The sequence below is a fragment of the Engystomops pustulosus genome, chromosome 7 (assembly GCF_040894005.1).
Source record: "Engystomops pustulosus chromosome 7, aEngPut4.maternal, whole genome shotgun sequence".
NCBI classification, from domain to species: Eukaryota; Metazoa; Chordata; class Amphibia; order Anura; family Leptodactylidae; genus Engystomops; species Engystomops pustulosus.
The window spans coordinates 47,523,932-47,539,017 of NC_092417.1; the positions used below are offsets into that span (position 1 = coordinate 47,523,932).

General features: G+C 42.4%; 1 protein-coding gene across 1 annotated transcript in view; it reads right to left on the minus strand.

The window, feature by feature from the left end:
- RTN1 (reticulon 1) overlaps positions 1 to 15,086 on the minus strand; it is a 187,481-nt gene that overhangs the window by 78,546 nt on the left and 93,849 nt on the right. Inside the window, exons 2-3 of the mRNA XM_072115795.1 lie at positions 13,089 to 13,814; positions 6,111 to 6,878 (exon numbers count right to left, since the gene is read on the minus strand). Coding sequence (XP_071971896.1) covers positions 6,111 to 6,878; positions 13,089 to 13,814 — 1,494 coding nt within the window. The remainder of the gene's footprint in view (positions 1 to 6,110; positions 6,879 to 13,088; positions 13,815 to 15,086) is intronic.

The window sequence follows — 15,086 nt, forward strand, 5'->3', positions numbered from 1 at the left end:
AACGGCCGTAACCTGGTGGCGGCTCTGCAACTCGGCAGACTGACACATGTGCCATGCCTGGCCCATGTGTTAAATCTGATAGTTCAGCGTTTCCTCAAGACATACCCCAATCTGTCAGATTTGCTCACGAAGGTGCGCCGCATCTGTGCGCATTTCAGGAAGTCCAGCACAGATGCTGCCACTCTCAGGGCAGCGCAGCGCCGCCTCCAACTGCCCGCTCACCGACTGTTGTGCGACGTGCCCACGAGGTGGAATTCAACACTGACCATGTTATCCAGAGTTTACCAGCAGCGCCGAGCGATTGTAGACTGCCAGATGTCAACTTCCACCAGAACTGGTAGTCAGGTCAGTCAGCTTCCTCAAGTCTACAATGAGGAGTGGACGTGGATGTCTGATATCTGTCAGGTGCTGAGTAACTTTGAGGAGTCAACACAGATGGTCAGTGGCGATGCCGCCATCATCAGCCTCACCATCCCGCTGCTTGGCCTGTTGAAAAACTCTCTGGTCAGCATGAAGTCGGAAGCTTTGCGCTCGTCACAAGAGACGGGGGAAGAAGATTCCCTTGTTGATAGCCAAAGCACCCTCAGGTCTGTTTCTCAGCGCATATCGGAGGAGGTGGAGGTGGAGGAGGATGAGAAGGAAGAGGAGGAGAATGTTGGCGAGACACAAGAGGGGACCATTGTTGAGTCCTTCACTGTTCAGCGTGTATGGGCAGAAGAAGAGGAGTTGGAGGAGGAGGAAATGGACAGTCAGGCCAGTGAGGGGAGTGAATTCTTACGCGTTGGTACTCTGGCGCATATGGCAGATTTCATGCTAGGCTGCCTATCCCGTGACCCTCGCGTTCAAAGAATTTATTCCAGCACCGATTACTGGGTGTTCACTCTCCTGGACCCACGGTACAAGCAAAATCTTTCCACTCTCATCCCTGCAGAGGAAAGGAGTGTGAGAATGCATGAATACCAGCAGGCCCTGGTGCACAAGCTGAAACAGTATTTCCCTTCTGACAGCGCTAGCGGCAGAGTGCGTAGTTCTGCGGGACAAGTAGCGAGGGAGAGTAGGCGAGCAGGCAGCTTGTCCAGCACTGGCAAGGGTACGCTTTACAAGGCTTTTGCCAGCTTTATGTCACCCCAGCAAGACACTGTCACCTGTCCCCAGTCTCGGCAGAGTAGGGCTGATCTTTACAGAAAGATGGTGAGGGAGTACGTAGCTGACCATACCATCGTCCTAAATGATCACACAGCTCCCTACAACTACTGGGTTTCAAAGCTGGACATGTGGCACGAACTGGCGCTGTACGCCTTGGAGGTTCTTGCCTGCCCTGCCGCTAGCGTCTTGTCCGAGCGGGTTTTCAGTGCAGCTGGTGGCATCATCACCGATAAGCGTACACGCCTGTCGACTGACAGCGCTGACAGGCTGACGCTTATTAAAATGAATAAAGGCTGGATTTCTCAGAATTTCCAATCTCCACCAGGTGAAGGAAGCTCAACCTGAATAATTGATTCACTCCTCCTCCTCCTCATTTTCCTCCTTCTCCTCCTCTTTGTACAGTAAAGCAGAGGAAACTGGCTATTTTTTGACAGGGCCCACTGGCTCTTGCTATAGTACTTTATGCATTTAATTTTTCTGGAGGGCCACCTACCCGGTCCTCTGTTTTAAACACTTTTTGGGAGTGCCACATACAGGCACTCAATCTATTCCATTTTACTGGAGGGCCACCTACCTGCTCCTCTGGTTTGAAAAATTTTTGGGACTGCCACATACAGGCACTCAATCTATTCCATTTTACTGCAGGGCCACCTACCTGCTCCTCTGGTTTGAAAACTTTTTGGGAGTGCCACATACAGGCACTCAATCTATTCCATTTTACTGGAGGGCCACCTACCTGCTCCTCTGGTTTGAAAACTTTTTGGGACTGCCACATACAGGCACTCAATCTATTCCATTTTACTGGAGGGCCACCTACCTGCTCCTCTGGTTTGAAAAATTTTTGGGACTGCCACATACAGGCACTCAATCTATTCCATTTTACTGGAGGGCCACCTACCTGCTCCTCTGGTTTGAAAACTTTTTGGGACTGCCACATACAGGCACTCAATCTATTCCATTTTTCTGGAGGGCCACCTACCTGCTCCTCTGGTTTGAAAACTTTTTGGGACTGCCACATACAGGCACTCAATCTATTCCATTTTTCTGGAGGGCCACCTACCTGCTCCTCTGGTTTGAAAAATTTTTGGGACTGCCACATACAGGCACTATCCAAATTAAATTGTCTCCATAGCAGCCTCCACACGTTGTCTCCATTGCTACCTCCAAAAGTCGTCCATATAGCTGCCTCCATACATCGTCCCTTTATCAAACGAGGTGTGTCAGGCACAAATTTGGGTTGTTTTCATGGATTCCACATCAAAGTTGTTAACTTTGTCGCCACCCTGCTGTGTAATCCACAAAATATACTGGCAAACTTTTATCATGTACCGATATTATTTGAGCGCTTCTTGCTCACCTCCTTTGGTTCCTCTCTGCCACCCATTGGTTTGAAGCCTGAGTCCATTTAGGGTATGTCGCCATGCCACTCTCTAGCCTGCTGCCGCTGCCTCTGCATGCCGTCCCCTATAGTGTCAGGGTCAATTATTGCATGTTTAGATGCTATCTAGCTTCATTCTGTCACTCTGTCATGGCCATGCTGTTGCCCATAATTTTGGCATAATGGTGCGATTATGCAGCCTCAGAGGCATCCATGCATGCTGCCCCTGCTGTTTCCTGTCCATTTCCGTGGTGTTTCCATCCTTTTCTGAGGTTTCCAGGTGTTTGGCCAAGCTTCCCTGTGCAGAGCCTTGGTCCCCTTGAAAAATGCTCGAGTCTCCCATTGACTTCAATGGGGTTCGTTATTCGAGACGAGCACTCGAGCATCGGGAAAAGTTCGTCTCGAATAACGAGTACCCGAGCATTTTAGTGTTCGCTCATCTCTAGTCCTAAATATATAAATGGTAACTGGTAATTCAAGAGATACAAGAAAACTCCAAATCTTTAGGTAATGGAACCTGCACAGAATAAACTCCCAGCTATAAATATCTCCGGAGCTATTTATAATACTTTGTTTCCAAAGCAGAATGAAATGTATGACACAGGAAAGCACGCATTGCAGCAAAACATATTAATGGCTGTGACATGGAACTCAGCAGAACAATAATATTATAGACTTTGGGTCAGCACTAAGCGATGTCAGAAAGATTTATTAGCCAATTAACAATCCTCAGGCCTAATCCGCCATACATGTATAATAGGAGAAGAGAAAATGAACAATTATCTTAGAAAAACTGCCTTTTGTTACAATAATTGTTTTCCTACAACCACAGACACAGAGGTAAAAGGAACACCGGATAGGATGTCCACAAAACAATACAAAAATGTTATTCCTCTTGTCTTTATGCATCAGAAACAAGATTGTGTCATGGCTACAGTGCTGGACTGGAGGGACATCCTAAAGGTCAAACCCTCATTAAAACATTTTTATTGAACATGTAGGACATATCTTTTAGGTTCAAAGCCAATAAGATATGGACCCTAATGTCTACTAAGGCCCCTTCCACACTTGCGTTGCAGATCAGGTCAGAGTCTGATCAGGGTGCGATCAGGATTTGGTCAGTGAAAAACTGACATGTTTTCATCAGAGTTTGTTCAGTGTCTCAGTTTTTCATGTGCTTTTTCAATGCAATTTCAATGCGTTGATAACGCGCGTGAAAAGGACTGAGCTCTATCTTTTCTATGGCAATTGATGCGTGAAAAACACATTGCACTTGCATGTGTCTCAGAGTGCAATGCGTTTTTGATGCATCTCCATAGACTTGTATGGTGCGTTATTTCTTTTACCGGTTAAGGACCGGGCCCTTTTCATGTTTTTTCATGTCCATTTTTCACTCCCCACCTTCAAAAATCTATAACTTTTTTATTTTTACACGTAAAGAGCTCTGTGATGGCTAGTTTTCTGCGGAACAAATTGCAGAAATTGCACTTCACAGTGATGGTATTAAATATTCCATGCCATGTACTTGGAAGTGGGAAAAAAATTCCAAATGTAGTGAAAATGGTGAAAAAACGCATTTGCGCCATTTTCTTGTGGGCTTGGATATTACGTCTTTCACTGAGCGCCCCAAATGACATGTCTACTTTATTCTTTGGGACGGTACGATTAAGGGGATACCAAATGTTTTCATACATTTACAAAAATTAAAGCCTCCTGTACAAAAATTATTTTTTTGATTTTGCCATCTTCTGGCGGTAATAACTTTTTTATACTTTGGTGTACGGAGCTGTGGGTGGTGTAATTTTTTGCGATATTTGATAATATTTTCAATGATATCATTTTTAGGATTGTACAACCTTTTGATCACTTTTTATAGATTTTGTAATATTTTTCAAAATGGCAAAAAAGTGCCATTTTTGACTTTGGGCGCTATTTTCCGTTACGAGGTTAATCGCATTGAAAAACGTTAATATATTTTGATAGATTGGGCATTTTCGGACTCGTCGATACCTAATGTGTTTATGATTTTTACTGTTTATTTATATTTATGTCAGTTCTAGGGAAAGGGGGGTGATTTGAATTTTTAGGTTTTTTTATTATAATTTTTTAAAAATGTTTCTTTTTAATATTTTTCAGACTCCCTAGGGTACTTCAACCCTAGTTTGTCTGATCGATCCTATCATATACTGCCATACTACAGTATATGGGGATTTTCCTCCTCATTCATCACAATGTGCTATCAACACATTGTAATGAAGGGGTTAAAAGAAATAGCCTCGGGTCTTCGGAAGACCCGAGGCTACCATGGAGATGGATCGCCTCTCCCCGATGACGTCACGGAGAGCAACAATCCTAGGCAAGAACCAGTTAAAGGACGTAGTGTGGAGATGTTCTGCAGGGACCACAGTCACCAGGGTGGCAAATTCTGCAGTGATAAGTCATGGCTGGAAGAATTTTATTTTTTTTTTAATTTCATTTTACACCCTTCACCCTGATTCTGTTGCATTTTTCTACAATTTTACAAAGTGCGAAGTCTTGGCCCTGGAACTACCCCTGAAGAATGATATCTATGATTTACCGAATCCTCTCCACCCCTCAGATGCTCCACCACCTACACATAAATATATGACTGGGAAGCAGATATCAAGCAGAATATCTCTCCTACATCATGACAAGTAATATGGAGTAGGACTGCTAAATCATCTATTTGCACTACTCATAAAGAGACACAATATAAAGTTGTAATGCATTGGTATCACACCCCCGCACTACTTCATACATTGAATCCAACAATCCCATCTCCTTGCTGGGCCTAGCAGATGCGGGTGCACTATACCACATCTTCTGGACTTGCCCCCTCATAGCCCAGTTTTGGAGGTCGAATAGCAGATTTAACGTGTCATATGCTGATCTTTAGGGTTCCGATAGATCCTCTAACATATCTTCCTAATGTTCCCCCTCATAACATGCAAAAACATTTAGCTAAATTATTTCTGTACCAATGTATGGCTCCTCCATCTGAGTCAGAATTGTCTACCCGTATGAAAGAAATGCATTCCCCAAAAAAATGACTGCTTCCCTTAATAACACATTGGATGCCTTCCATAGAGTATGAGAGCAGTGGGAGTTATTTTGGGCTCAAAATGGTATATAAGTCCCCCGCCCCCATGTATATTTTCCCTCTCGCACCTCCAGTTGTGACATTAATCTGTAGTTCCATGTACTCCCTGGTCCCTAATATCCTACAGTGTCTTGTCTGATCTGGTTTTGTCTGAAAGTTTTCTGTTAATGTGTTCTACATGTTTGATGGTTCTTCTTCATTTACATTTTTTACTCCGAGGGTCATGGGAGTGTACTCGTTTACAATGACGAGCTTTGATATACATGCTGGGTGGTACATATATGCTTCCAGTAGCTTTCTGTGATGCCCCAAGAAAAGAATGTTTTATATGCTGACGTCCTGGACTTTTCTGGGTACTTTATGAGCCTATTGTTTGACTAGATGTATTGTTTAATGTATATTGTATATAGAATTTTCTAAAAAAAAAATTAAATGAAAAAATAAATAAATAAATGAATGAATTACCTTTCTTCTTACTGAGCAATGTCACCGGACTTGTCCCTATGCTCGGTTTTGTAGAGACTCTACTTTGGTGCACTATTGGTTCGGTCGTCTTTTTCTGATGCAGTCCTTCATCTTTTTTGATCATTAATAAATCTGATTTTCCTTCAGCATAGGAACTTTTCATATAAGCAGCAGATTCTGCCAGATTCTCCATATTTAGTTTCCTTTCTCTAAAACTATAGTCGAAATCTGAAGCATCAAAACTTTCGGTTCTGGAACCGTTTTCTTCTTCGATAATGTCCATCATTGGTTTCATCATTGGGGAGTCTTGGTCTCTCTTTGGACTCTCTTCAGACGCTGAGGAGCCATCACAAGACTCAATAATGAGCTCACTGTCCAGTTCAGCTTCACGTTCCTCCCGCAGTATGCTGTACTGTATGGATGGGGAGGCAGGTGATGGTGGTGGGCCACCAATGTGACTGAATGTCATGTAAGCAGACTGCATGGGCTCTTCTCCTGCCATCTGGTCTTCAGAAACGAGCTCTATTTCAGAGTCACCAGATTCAGCGCTGGAAGCTTCGTTGTCTAGTGAAGACGGGACAGCTGGTAGCACAGGCGTTCTTTTATAATCTTGCTTTTCTGAGTAAACACTATGAGGTTTCTGCTCTTCAGCTGATTCATAAGGAAAGCCTTTTGTTGCCTCTTTTGCTTTCATGGCACTGATCAGTTCATCTTCAGATATTCGGAATTTACTCTGTTTCTCTGAGCCAGATGGTTCTGTATATCCATCTGGATACAAATGATAACAGAAAAAAAAACATGGTGAGGAAGAACAATTCCTTGGAGACTTCCATTACAAAGCATGAAATACATTCATTTCATTAAATGGTTGTAAAATTATGCAAATTAAAACTTCGTTCCTGTTCTATTCTTATTTTCAATAGCGAGGAATACAAAATATTTTGAGTCACCACTGACAATTGATAAATAATATCGATTTATATCAGTGTCTTCAAAAAGTTGAAACATTTCAATAGTCTCAGTACCCTTTGTTAGCAAAATGCACTCATAGCTATCAGTCTGAGGGCCAAGAGTTCTCTCAAACTCTCCATGCTGTTAATATAGCACTCAGCTATCTCCGTCTGATCCCATAGAACAGTGACGGTGAACCTTTTGACACCGAGTGCCCAAACTACAGCCAAAACCCACATATTTTTCGCAAAGTGCCAATGCGACAATTTAAGCAGTAACTTATTAACTCCCTGCTCTGTCACAGGTTTAAATCGTATAGGCACCTGAGGACACCAATACCGTAGAAAGAAGGAGAAGAAGTTTAGATTATCATTGTAGCTTCCTTCTAGAGTCCTGGGACCACAAGAAGCCTTGACAGAGTCTGGCAAACACGGCACTGGGGTGAAGGCGCGGGTGCCCATAGGGAGGCCTCTGAGTGCCACCTCTGGCACCCGTGCCATAGGTTCGCCACCACTGCCATAGAACTAAATAAATGGCAGAGCACAAGCGTGGCCTGCCGCTTCACCCATTAGTGAGAACAGAAACCCCATTCTCCTCATTTCTGGGGGTCCCGTTCTCATGAGCAGTGGAGGTCCTAGCTGTTGGACCCTCGCTGATTAGGAAGTCACCCAGTATCCTGGGGATTTCAATTTCTGAAGTTGGGAAAGCCAATTTAAAGTGGAAACTGTCTTTTATTATGCAATTAAAATTGACAGTTTTTAAAATTGCTAATTTTTTTGGTAAATCGGCTACTTTTTATAATTGCAATAATATAATTTATAATTTTTTGTATTGAGATCATTCTCAGACATGAATGTTGAACAGATCTGAACCTTCCTTCTTTTCTCTTTGCACAGGGGTGGATGGATTTAGCTAAGGAGTGGGTAAGCCATATCATACCTAAATTTGTCTTTTAACTTTGTTTTTCATTCCTGCCATTCAAGGGCCATAACTTGTTCAAATCATATAATTTATCGTTCTTTACAAAATGTGATTTTTTTTTAATGGTGGCATTTAATGATCCATTGATGTATTGAGAAGATGTGGTAAAAAGGGAACAATCTCTGTCTGGTAAAAATGTTGTATTACATTGTTATGTTAAATTTTAGTACTGTAATTAAAAAAAGTTAAAAAAAAACTTTTGTTTGAGCTGTGCGATGGCTTTTTCAGAGCTTGTTCATGTTTTGGGTACATTCTCTTTCATACATTTTATTATATTTTTTGGAGTTAAACAATCTGATCAAAATTAACAATTCTGGTATTGTGCTCTTTTTTAAAAAAAAAATTTCAATAGATTAAAATTATTCCGATGCAATAATACTTTGGGCCATATCTATTAAACAGGTTATTGCGCGCCCTCGTCCAACGAACCTGCCAACGATCTGCGCTTAAAAGGGCTATCCTCACGTCCTATTGATCCACCTACCACCCGATCTACCTTTATAGGTAGATGCGTGGTGGTAGGTTCCCTTTAAAGGAGTTTTCCGTCCTAAAAATATTGATCAAAACCTAGTATCTCCACAGCATCCATTGTCAGCAGATTTAGGCACCTTTCACACTGCACTTGTGGGGATATACGTCCCCACAGATGACTATGTATGCATTGCTATGGAGAGGCTTAGGCTACTTTATACTCTTGGGAACACTCGGACCTTGGGCGGGTATAATGTGGTCTAGGCTACTTTATACCCCGAGGTATACTCTTTCCCTGGGCCCAACTATACGCGGTGTAATCTGAGACGGGGTTATTTTGGTCTTCTACATTGAGTTATTACAGAGCAGCTCCATTCACTTGAATCAGAGTTAGGTTTCAATCCCACAAATACATGGGGGACTGTGATCCGGCCACACAATCTTCATCCGGGTCATGGCCCCCATAGATGTCACAGTTGCATTGTGCACACTATGATCAATCCGGGCAGTCGCCATGCATAATATAAGACATGTCCTATATTATGTCACCTGCCTTTTAATGGAGAGAGGAGGGGTGAGGAGCACTCTGTGGCCCAGGCGAGCATACATTCTTGTAAATGAGACCTTGAACCGAGTCAGTGAAGCCACTATGTAGACAACATAGTTTCACTCTTTTTTATCAGCTTCTGAGAACAGATGATCTGTGGAAGTGCTCGACCCCTATTATTCTAGAGAATAGCCATGAATTCTTCACAATATTAAAAATATCCAAAATATTCAAAATCAAATTTTTGTTCTTTCCACTTTCTCCATCGGCTTATAACCGTTTACAAAGCGCACTAACGAATAAAACACACTATGCGGCTTATTTACTAAGGGTCCTGTGGCCGCATTTCCGTTGGGTTTCCGCCGCTGGGACAGGGATTTAGAAGGGGATTGTGTCGCACACAATCGAATTTTGGCACATTGCGCCGGCTTTCATGCGACAGAAATCGGCCATCGGATGATCCGACTGATTCAGACACAGCGCGGGATTTAACTTTAAAATTGTGTCACAAGCCATGCACTTACATGCACCGGGAAGAAGAAGGTGAACTCCACCGGACCTGAGCGGGGAAGCGACACATGCAAGATATCGGGCGCACGATGAAAGTGAATCACGGCACAGTGCATTCTCGTCGGACACTCTGGATCGGGGAACGCGCAGGACCGGGTAAGTAAATGTACCCCTATATGTTAAAATCTGATGAAAGAATTCCTTTAAGGCAGGCAACCATTATAAGGTTGGATTATTTCACATTATCATTATTGGTCGGTTTTGCAGCAGATCAATGTATTTTTGCATATGTTATTGCCAATATTCTTTCATGTGGCAGTAGGTGTTCTATGTTAAATGTGACAGCTTCATTAGCTTCTGCTGATTATATTGATCTATGTGCTCGCCTGTATTAGTTCATAGTGATTGTATTACTGAACAATTGGATTGTCGTTGTTATCATTTTGCACACGTATGCTGTTGTCAGCATTGACAGAGTACTGCTGTGTTGACAGCATCATTGCAGCAATATGCAGTGAGGTCTTCCATAAATTATTCAATAAGAACCATTTACAAATTGCAGAATCTGCAAACCAAAAAGGCTCCTTTATATGCAGCACATGCAGTATTTAATACCATAGTGTTATGAAAAGATCTAATGAAAAATAATCTGCAAATACTGAGTATACAATGGAGAATGAACCAACTGGACAACACCATTTGATAGGGGGTCTTATTGGAGCAGAAGGTGTAGTCACATCCTGGTTAAAAAAGTTTTGGAGAACTAGCAATTGTGAACATTTTATTTCATTTCCCACCATTCCAGGGATAGTTTTAAGAGAAGGTAATTGCGGCTTAGCTAGAGAGGACTTCCCCAGTTAAATGGACTCAGAGTTTACCCCATTAAACTACAAGCCTCCTCAGGTAAAGTATGAAAAGTCATTTCTAGAATTCTCCCTTTTATCTGAAATCTTGGTTGTTTACCTATAGAAAATATCCTACAAAGTCAAATACAAATGTGGTGAAAAGAGTAATGTATTTATGAGTCACTTTAGAAGCTGGAGTGGATAGGCTTTACTTCAGATGCTCCTATATATCGTTCTATAGCACCTAGAACCATGTCATATTAAAGATAAGCATCTCATCTTTCAGATTGCACTAGGCTTATGGTTTATTTTATTCCTGGCTGACCTAATTGATTTCCACCACACCTGTCTGACTCCTGTTGATTTTGCTCTCGGTTGCTAACAGAGTTAGCGGAGATGACAGATTCTTCCTCCACTCACACTTCTCTCTGGTCTGCTTTATCTGGATGTCAAGGAATTTATCCATTCAAATTCTGGACCAGGACCCTGACATCTCATGTAAGGTTTGCCTTCCATATCACCTTCACACAAGTATAAAAACTTCCGTTTGTTACCTGTACCATACTTTTTCATATGGATAGCATATGGTCACATTCATCTCAATGGACAATACAGCCATCCGTTTGAATGCTGTATTGTCCTTCATATTGTACTGTACTGAGTGAGACATACAGAATATAGAGCATGTCCTATTTTCTCCAGTATTTCTATTCTGTACGCCAAAAAGAAGTCTATGGGAACGTTAAAAACATGTGCTGCATGCGTGTATATGGCACCATATGTTGCCATACATACGTGCAGCGCCCAACAAGACCAGAACCAGTGGAAGGTGCATTCTGTCAGTCAGCCAATATTCAGCCAATAGTCATCCATCAATCAGCCAGCCCACCGTATTTTACACGGATATGATACTTGATACAGTGATAAACATGCACATATGGATGAAAAATGTCACGTATATACAGATTCATACGGCACAGAAATAGAGGACTGGACAAGGGGCCTAAGTCTTATTTTTAGCCTGTTAACGTTTATTTTGACTTCTGTATTTTGGACTCCTTGACCCTTTGCCTTTTTTCTGACCATCTGTTTTGCATTGTCCTTTTAGTTCTGACCCCTATAATTTTTGACTACCTTACTATGTCTGTGCTGTCCAGTCATTGTCTCCGTATTTACACTTTGGCACAGAAATGGGATGTTGACCAGTTGTTACCCAACACAATAGGGTGGACAATATGGACAGCTGGGAAGGAGATTTAGCTTTAGCGCTCACTAGGGCACATTTACTAAGGGCCGAATAATTGCCCCGGGTTTTTGGCGCATGCGATGGGATTATGTTGCATCGGCACGGGCTTGCATGTGACGAAAAACGGGGGGCGTGGCCGTTGGAAAACCCGACGGATTCGGAAAAATCGCCCTTTTTTTTTTTTAAAAAAAGGTCGCCTGACACACACTTATATGCACCAGGAATAGGATGGTGAACTCCGGCGGACCTCGGCGCCGCAGCGACACCTGGTGGACATCAGGCGCATGACCTTAGTAAATCGCCGGAAGACCCGAATCCTCATTGGAGAACGTGCCACTGGATCGCGACAGGACCGGTAAGTAAATGAGCCCCACTGTCTTTGTCTGTCCTATCTATCCACCATAACTGTTACCTCAGTGCATTACAATGATATAGGATGTCCTATAGATCACAAGATTTAAGGAAAAAGGATTTATGTGACACAATGTTAAACTATGGCTAAACCATTACAAATAAGCGTTATAAAGCACTGACATCTATGAGATCACCACATTCTTTTTCAGATTTCCTGTGAGAGATTTACATCTTGCAAAATAAGGCTACATTCACAATCCTGTGTGGGGGACGTATATACGTCCGGCTTATATACGTCCCATATAGATGGCAATGGGTGCACGGCGATGTACAGGAGCGGTACGGTGCAGCACACATGCGGCACTGTAGCGCTCCGTAGCCGGAAGTAAGATAGGACATGAGGCGCTCACTCATCCTCCTCGCCCCGGTGCCGACGTGTGCCCACTGTGCTACGGAACAGCGGACACACGTTAGTGTGAATATAGCCTTAGTATGCATTCTAATGAAAGTTCGTGTCAGCTCTACTCACTCCAATGCTGATGACCACAGGGTTGCGTGCACGGAACTGCCCAGGCAAGGGTAAGTTTGAAGAGAAAACAAAAAGTATTCCAGCGCAAATGTCCAAGTGGTCTAAAATCTCCTTTATTCGTGCATCAGTAAGTTTGGGATACAGTGAAGAAATGATCAACGCGTTTCGGCTGTTACGCCTTGGATCATGACTAAGGCGTAACAGCCGAAACGCGTTGATCGTTTCTTCACTGTATCCCGAACTTGCTGATGCACGAATAAAGGAGATTTTAGACCACTTAGTATGCATTCTGTCCATGTTGTTTGAGAGGACCACTCTGCACAACATTGGGGGGAAATTATCACTGGTGCCACCATCATGTCAATTTGGCGGGGAAGCGGTGCACAGCAGGCAGCCCTGTGACGAACTGATGCCCAAGATCTTGACAAATTTTCCCTATTACTTTTCAATGCAATTTTGGTTGATCATCACAAATAGGCTTCATTGTACTTAGAATATAAGATGATGATGAACACATTAAAAATATATGGGGTAATGGCCTTACCTGTTTCCATAGATGGTGGTGTAAGTGACTCTGGACTGTCATCCTCTGGCTCAGACACCATAACAGTTGGAACTATGTCAGAACTTGGCTTCAAACCTATGTCATACAGATCTTCACTGGTTTCCATAAAGTCATTATCAATGGAGGATTCAGTAAGGGTAATTTTTACTGGAGATGTTTTCATATTTCTGCTTCCTGTATCACTATACAGTCCCATGCTGTTACAAGGTTCGTCCATGTAAGGTGCAAAGGAAAGATCACCTACTTCGTTATTATGTTTGTCCTCTTGCAAAGTTTTTGTGGCGCCCTTAAGCAGATTATCTTCATCATAAAAATCATATCCCATAGGGCTTGGCTTTTTCTCATCAACCTCTGGAGAACGCTTTTGGTTACTGTCTGGAGACCTGCTGATGTCAATATACTTGTAAGCTTCTAATTTATCATCCTCCATGGGATCAGACAATGTTTTGTTCACGTCTTTGCTTTCAGCTGGTGTCATTTCAATGCCTGAATCTGAACTAAACAAACCTCGAGACTGAAATACAGGCATTTCTTGAGGAGACTGGGAACCAAAGCCGAGTTCCTCATCGTCCAAACTTGAGCCCCCATCGCCCTTTTTAAGTATTCCAGTAAAGTAGTTTGAGTCTGTCTGAGACATGTAATGCTCTTCTGATGTTAGAGATGTGTAAAAGGCTCCTTCATCATCCTTCTTGCTGCTTCTGTAATCTGGAAGCACAACATAAAGCTGTTGACATATACCGGTACTTAAAATACGTTAAATAATTATTAATTCTCACAAACCTTTCAAAAATCAATTGTACGAGTGAACACAAGAAATTTTATAATAATCTGATCAGAGAAAAGTGCTTTCTTCACAACATGCTTTGGCTTTTATCAGGTTCCCTCCTTCCTAATCAACCTTTTACTGCTAAATTCCATCTTGCTAGCTGGACGGACAAAAGCTCTTACAGATGTCAGATTACATAGAAGCTTTATGCAGTGGGGCAGAATCAATAGGACTACTATTCATTGAATACTGATCATCCCAGCGTCCCATCACCAGGTTGTACATAAGGAATCCATGGGGGTAAGGAGAGCTGTATCTAATGAATCCATAGGGGGTGAGGGGGCTTTATATAAAATAACCATAAAGGGGCTGTTTGGTATGATAAATTAGAGAATATTTTAGGGAACAGAAGACTGGTTTAGTTTCTGCATTTTTAATGACGCCACATGATTTCACTGCAAAGGGGCCCACTGAGGCTCTGTCGCCCAGGGGCCTACTGAAACCTGGAGCCGACCCTGGTTGTACGCCAAGGACTGTGAGCAAGAGAAACAAAACTGTATCCTATCTTGCATGATAGATATTAGTCTATTTGCTGTCTTTCATTTGGAAGGGTTTGTCTTGCGGTCTCTAAGCCACCAGGACACTGGTGTAGTTTTTAGACAAACTGTGCGCCTAAGCAGAAAGTCCTAAACCTGGGACATCGTAAAGATTGGGCTTATAAGTATTAATGACTTAGAAAAAGTCCATGTTGCTTTGGCACACATATTGGTGCACAATTTGGCTCAAAAGCATGTGTCGAAACAATGCCAGAGGGAGAGCAAAAATTAAATGTTTAATCCCCCATTTAGTACATCACTTCATAAGGTCCTGTCATAAGGTTCATTTATGATTTTTAGACTTTGTCAGCAAACTCAGTAGTGTCAGATAATGTGGCATAATATGTTTTTTCCCATCTTGACATGCTGGGCTTGGACATTACACTTGGAATGTGGCAGCCACAGCTTCCCAGCAGCTATATCAGGAATGAGACATATTAAAACACAGCAATTCCTTCCGCAAATAGAAAATCTTCCTGCATGCCCGGTTACTGTAATTGCAGCAATATATTCTGATAATCACCACTGCAATAAAAGCGTATGTAATTTTCAATAAACTCCAATGCGGAAAAATGATATTATTATATAGTATTATGTGTACAGCTACTTATTAAG